The sequence below is a fragment of the Dendroctonus ponderosae genome, unplaced genomic scaffold (assembly GCF_020466585.1).
Source record: "Dendroctonus ponderosae isolate FM_Combo_2020 unplaced genomic scaffold, Dpon_F_20191213v2 Dpon_F_20191213_3, whole genome shotgun sequence".
Taxonomy (NCBI): domain Eukaryota; kingdom Metazoa; phylum Arthropoda; class Insecta; order Coleoptera; family Curculionidae; genus Dendroctonus; species Dendroctonus ponderosae.
Genome location: NW_026018508.1, coordinates 15,753,261 through 15,759,272, shown reverse-complemented (window position 1 = coordinate 15,759,272; position 6,012 = coordinate 15,753,261). Strand labels below are relative to the sequence as shown.

Genomic DNA, 6,012 nt, shown 5'->3' with positions numbered 1-6,012 from the left:
TTATTGCATTCGCAAGGAATTTTATAAATTACATTTTTTGTATTTTCAATTATATCATGAGGTTTTGTTACTGAAATTTTACTTCTAATTGTATTCTCATTATTAAGTCAAAGTCACATAACTGACAATTTGCACAGACGAATTATCAGAGCGAATTTTCATATATTCTATTATCCTACTATTGTTACACAATTTATTAACATATTCTTTTTTAGGTTCATTTAGGTTCTTTTGATAACGATAGCAGAAAATAGCTATCGAAACATCAAGGTAATTTTTCAAATTAATTTCTCTACTAATTGGAATTTTCCCTTACAGCTTGAGCCTAAGTGTGTCGCAGGATACCCTCTAGGTGATAGTTGTTGATTACTTTTTGATAAATAATTCGTTCTTATTGCAAAATAGGAGCACTATTTATCAATCTGTAATAAAAGACGTGAGGAAGTTCTCTCTTTTTTAAAGACAAAAATTTTTGAGGCGAAATACCCAAAAATGGAGTGTTTGTGTTGACGGTTTTTCTAGTTATTATCACGACTTGCGAAAAGAGCAACTTTGGAATGGAGACTTTTTGGAACATCAGCTGTGTATAGGTTGTAAAGAGTGGATCGGATGGAGAATTTTGTTTCGTTCAGAGTTATGAAAAACTTTCTCTCGTGGAGAAAGTTTGCCACAAACTGAACGAAGGTCAGGGGTAGTTTGTGGATGTTTTGGAGTTTCACATTTTTTTCATTTTTCATTTTTCATACTTCATTCAAGATTATACCTTCGTTCGGGTACTTCCCACAGGGCCTTAACAACGGAAGTGAGAATGTTCTGGACTGCCACATTGGCGTCTCCATTGTTCACTGGAAAGCCATAGTCAAATTATAGATTCTTGATGAATCACGCGGTATATTTGAGGAAATCTTTTGAAGTCATCAACTTACGTCCCCAGTAGTACTGATCCAAAGTCTTCAGCCAGCCGACATCGTCGTGCGAATGATGAATCAAATGCACATTGATTTTATCGGGGTCGGTATCGTGGCATTGCACGCAACTGTTCAGCACATCTTGGACCTCTTTGATGCGAAAAGCTGTAGCTGAGTAAGCCACCAGCACCAGCAAGCAGCACAGAACACGCACGGTTGATCTCATCATGATCGACTTGAAGGCAGAGCCCTGACTGAGCCATATTTAAAGCCTTATCGAAGTGCAACTGTGGACCGATAAAGAAGTGGAGTGGAATCAACAAATACTTGATAGAAGCAATTTGTGCGACTTTGCCTCAAGAGGCGGGAGCAATTGTTGGGAAGTTTTAGACAGACAATTTAGCAATAATGGAATTTATTGACAACGATTTTTAATCGTCCATGGCAAAGTCGAGCGTAAAAAACTGTTGTTATCAAAGTGTTGGTTTGAGTGTTGGAAAAACAAAAAATCAAGTGGACGATTGCACAGCTGTATCTAATAACTGCCATATAAAATCGATAAGACTGTCGCTAATCAGCCTCTCAGTTTCTGCACATTCTCAAAAAAGCTTTGCTTGATATCGTCAAGAGCCTGCTTCTTCTTCTGCTCCTCGATCCATTCCAGGGCTCGTCGAATCTGCAACGGAATGGGTGGAGGAGTCGGAAGATGGGCTCCATGTGGCTGAAACCCGTTCTCATCTGCTATATATTCTAGATGAATGGGGAGTCCTTCTGGAGAATGATAGAAGAAGGATCCAGTCACCTGCGGGATTTTATCGGTTTCTAGATTTTTTATTGTTCCTGTTTGCTGGATGCGGATTCCTTTGTCGGTTTCAAAGCTAAAGCAAATGAGGAATTGTATTGTCATTTGAATGGTGGAAAATACTGAGTGTTCGAAAAAAGCGATTTTTTTTTGTTAAGTGTGTTTAGCTCGCGGTTTATAACATGCTCAATGTTTCAGATAAGAATTCGTATTTTTACCCAAGTTTCAGTTTTGATTCTTGATTTCTACAGAGTGTTTGCAAAAAATGGGGCTTTTGAAAGGAATTTGCCGGAAATTCAACAGCTTTTTTCACTTTTTACACCCATCGTCCGCCCCTTAGAAATAACCGCTTAACTTCCAACCAATAGCAGGTTGCAACTGAAAATTTCTACAGGGTGTTTGCAAAATGTAAGTCTACTGACTCGCGAAATTTGACTTATGATACAATGTTAAACTTGTGATAAAATCAATATATCTGCAAGCCCTTGGAAAAAAGGGTACAACTGGGGAGTTATATATATATATGGTTGGTGAACCAGTTCGCGTTTTAGCTCCAAATTTCTACAGAGTGTTTACGAAATGTCAGGCTTTGAACGGGTAAAATTAGATAAAAAGTGAAGTAGTTGTTGATTTTTCAACTGCCACTTAACTTGCGGTCGATACATCAATACAAGCACAGACTCTTAGGCAATAAAATATAACTTCCATACAAGTTTCAGTTGCCTGCAAAATTTGCTACAACGTAGTTGTGAGGGACAAAGGTATACTTTACGGAAATTTTATGGAGATCCAATGGCTGGCTGATTTTCCACATTCTATTAAGACTGGGGTTGACGTAATCAATATACCTACAGCCTCTTGGGAAAAAATGTGTAACTTCCAAACAAATGCAATTAGCAACTTCAATTTTCTTCGGAGTGATTACAGAAGATCCGTCTATGAACTAGTGAAATTTAAGCCAAGTCCAATAATTCAACGATTTTTTAGAGGATTTCAAACTTCTTCTTCTTCCAGTTTTCTCAATCAACCAATTTGCAGGCTCTGGGACAAACGCGCCTAACTTCTCAACCAGTTCGAGTTTCACCTTCAAATTCCTACAGGGTGTTTACAAAAAACTTAACTTTCAACCCGTGAAATTAGACAGGAATAGAAGGACCGGATTTTTTAAATTCCGCTGGACAATCTGCGCGATTGAAAAATCTTAGGCAACAGAGCATCATTTCCACACAAGTTGCAGTTTCCCGCCGAAATTTTACAGGGTGATTGCAAAATATCAAGCTTTTTGCATTTTAAGGAAATATTACTCGTGTCCAATGGCCCATCATTTTCCACATTCTGGTAAACTGGACACTATCAATACAAATGGGGGTCTTGGGAAAAAATCGTAACTTCCAACCAAAAACAAGTTTCAACTTGAAACTTTCACACAGCAATTACAAAAGGTATTGCCACAAATGGGTGGAATTTGAGTTTAATGCAAAAGCTAACTGATTTTTCAGACAAAGTCAAACCGGTGGGGAACATAATCAGTTCATCTGTAAGCCCTTAGAAAAACATGTTTAACTCCACAAGCAAGTTGAGTTTCAGCTTCAAATTGCTAGACGGTATTTGGGCAAAGCGAAGCTTTTAGCATGCAAAATTAGATAGAAATCCAAGGGCTTATTGATTTTTGAAAATCGCTTCATGTTCTGTCGAAAATGTCTTGCAACTTCTTAAGAAAAAAATTGTAACTTCCCGAAAAGTGCAACTAACAACTTCAAATGTTACAGAGGCATTAGAGTAGATGAGTCTACAGATCGGTGAAATTTGAGTTTAAACCAATAGTTAGTTCATGGGTTTTTCAGACGATGTCAAACCCATGTTTTCTATATTCAATATATCTGCAAACTCTTGAACAAACGGGTGTAGGTTTGCGTGCCAACTCGTGCGAGTTTCAGCTTCAAACTGCTGCAAAGCCTTTACAAAGAATCAAGCTATGAATAGCTCGAACTGGGAAAAAATAGCAGGGCTCAATGATTTTTAAATGTCTGTGGTAAACTTGCGGTCGAAAATGTCAATATAAAAAAAGACACCTGCACCACCTTATGAAAAAAATTATAACTTCCAAATAACAGCAAATAGTAACTTGAAATTGTTATTGAGTGATTAGAGGAAATGAGGCTTCCGATTGGCAAAATTTGAGTTGAAGGCATTTACTGGTTGATTTTTCAAACGAACTCAAACTTGCAGTTGACTCACGCACAACTCCAATCCTTAAAAACAGGTGTATCTCCGCAACCAAATCAAGCAGCAACTTGAGTTTTGTACAAGTTATTCTGGAAGAGTTATTCTAAACAACGAGTAAATTTTCAGAACGCAGCAATAATAATACTTACGCATACTCGTAATTGCTATTCGGCTGCAAATCCGAAACGAATTTCAATGTTTTGGCTGCATGATACAACGAAAATGATGTTGTAGAAGGTAAAATTGCCCACATGATCATCCAAATCATTGAACTTTCCAACATTATCTAGAAATGTTTACGAGTGTTTTTCACTTTTAGTGGACAAAGTTCGAATAGGCACTCAACCGACTTTTTCTTTGGCCTTACTTACGTTTGAACCGCCAATCAACATCATCAAGGAGACTGAAAATTTTCCGAGCACTCATTTTTATTTATACGAGATTTTTACTGTTTGTATATTGTTGGGCGGGTGAATAATTAATTGATGGCAAAACACAAGACATAAATAATCGAAGCAGGGGCCAACAAGGGAACTGGATAATTATTTATAACAGACATTTGAAGTAGCGATGAATTTGCGTAGATTTTCAAGTGGTCATTGTTGGGACTATCAGATCTGCGGCTGTTTAGATAAAATCTGTTTCTTCGTATTGATTCATCCGGTACTCAGCCGCCTTGTGAAGAGGCTTGTAAATTTTAATCACTTTCAGGCAAGAACATAATTCTTCATGATGTCTTTTAGCTTCGGGCTGTTGGCTTTAGGATGTTAAAGAATGCCATTAAAAAACGTATTGTTAAAAAACTGTATTGTACAATCCAAAGACTGTCTTAGACTAGACATTTTGTCGGTACGTGCTAAGATTTACAACCGCCAGGACATACTTTAGAGCCGCTTTCACCCTGCAGTTGTTTAACGGTTGATTCCAGCTTTCGTTTCTCCTTCTGCAGCTCCTCCAGTTCTTCGCGCAGCTTCTCACAATCATCTCCACTGGATATCTCTCCACCTAATGCAAATATTGGTTTTCAGGGCCCCAATAATAAATTTCCTAGCTGTTACATGCAAAGCATCGAACTCTAATAATTTCGAGACTGTTTAAGCACGTATTATTTGTTTATTGGCCGATAAATTCCTGATTTGAATATACTTTAAATATTGCGATTGATCCATATGTGCTTAGCTCGTGAGACGAAAATGGGAATTAAAGCAAGATATGGGATGGATTAATTTGAAGAAACCGACAATATGAAATTGGCTCCGATTAGTTAACAGCTCGGAACCAATTTCATATTGTCGGTTTTTTTGAATGAATCCATCCCATATCTTGCTTTAAATTCCAAATCAAAATTAATTCCTGGGTTTCAGTCATTTATTGTCTTTGTTTATCAATTAAAATACGTTTCAGTGTATTTTTCCACCATCATCAGTTTTTCTAAAATAACATAGATACAAAAAAATTCATTAATTTAAGAAACAATCACAGTTCGTCAACAGCCTCATCATATCACACATTAAAGTACATCACAATTGCAACACTTTTAAACATTCTAAAATTAATTAGGCCTAACAGGTGATTAGTCAGGACAATCAAATTTGGGAAGAGACTAGAAATCTTTGTTCAGATAGAGTAATTCCGGGAGAGATGAACCACCTTTTTTGATTCGACTCTATCTTCTCAAAAAATAGCTTTATTGACGTAAAAAAAATGTTGTCACAAACATTTTAACTAACCGCAATCAGAACTGTAACTAAATACTAAAAACTCGAACACATTTGCTGACAAAAAAATAAAATAAAAAACCGTTATGTGGTCCAACTAACCCGAAAGCTGCGGGATAGTTGAACCACCAATTTGGGACAATTGGACCACACAGGGAGAGATGAACCGTAACAAATGATAAGTAACAAAATTAAACTTAATTAATTTTTTTTTAATTTTTTAATTAATAAGTTTTTTTGCGACATTCATTGTACACATTTTCAAAGTTTGTACACGACTCATGAAACACCTTCAGCAACTCTTATGCTAAGATCTGAATGACGGCTTAGGAAAAGATGTAGCGAGTCGTATTCTGCC

The 6,012-nt window shown here is 36.8% G+C and overlaps 3 protein-coding genes across 3 annotated transcripts in view; all 3 read right to left on the bottom strand.

The window, feature by feature from the left end:
- LOC109538686 (lysosomal alpha-mannosidase) overlaps nt 1–1,176 on the bottom strand; it is a 7,269-nt gene extending 6,093 nt beyond the window's left edge. The window contains exons 1-2 of the mRNA XM_019906043.2: nt 927–1,176; nt 764–845 (exon numbers count right to left, since the gene is read on the bottom strand). Coding sequence (XP_019761602.2) covers nt 764–845; nt 927–1,137 — 293 coding nt within the window. The 5' untranslated portion in view covers nt 1,138–1,176. The remainder of the gene's footprint in view (nt 1–763; nt 846–926) is intronic.
- Nucleotides 1,177–1,424: 248 nt separating this feature from the next.
- LOC125503986 (larval cuticle protein LCP-17-like) lies at nt 1,425–4,338 on the bottom strand (the record flags this gene model as incomplete). Its single annotated transcript, XM_048665257.1, is given in 3 exon segments — nt 1,425–1,786; nt 4,086–4,222; nt 4,308–4,338. Coding segments are annotated over 3 exon segments (472 nt in total), but the record flags the coding sequence as incomplete, so codon positions are not given.
- Nucleotides 4,339–4,726: 388 nt separating this feature from the next.
- LOC109538714 (calponin homology domain-containing protein DDB_G0272472) overlaps nt 4,727–6,012 on the bottom strand; it is a 6,123-nt gene continuing 4,837 nt past the window's right edge. The window contains exon 10 of the mRNA XM_019906084.2: nt 4,727–4,941. Coding sequence (XP_019761643.2) covers nt 4,793–4,941 — 149 coding nt within the window. The 3' untranslated portion in view covers nt 4,727–4,792. The remainder of the gene's footprint in view (nt 4,942–6,012) is intronic.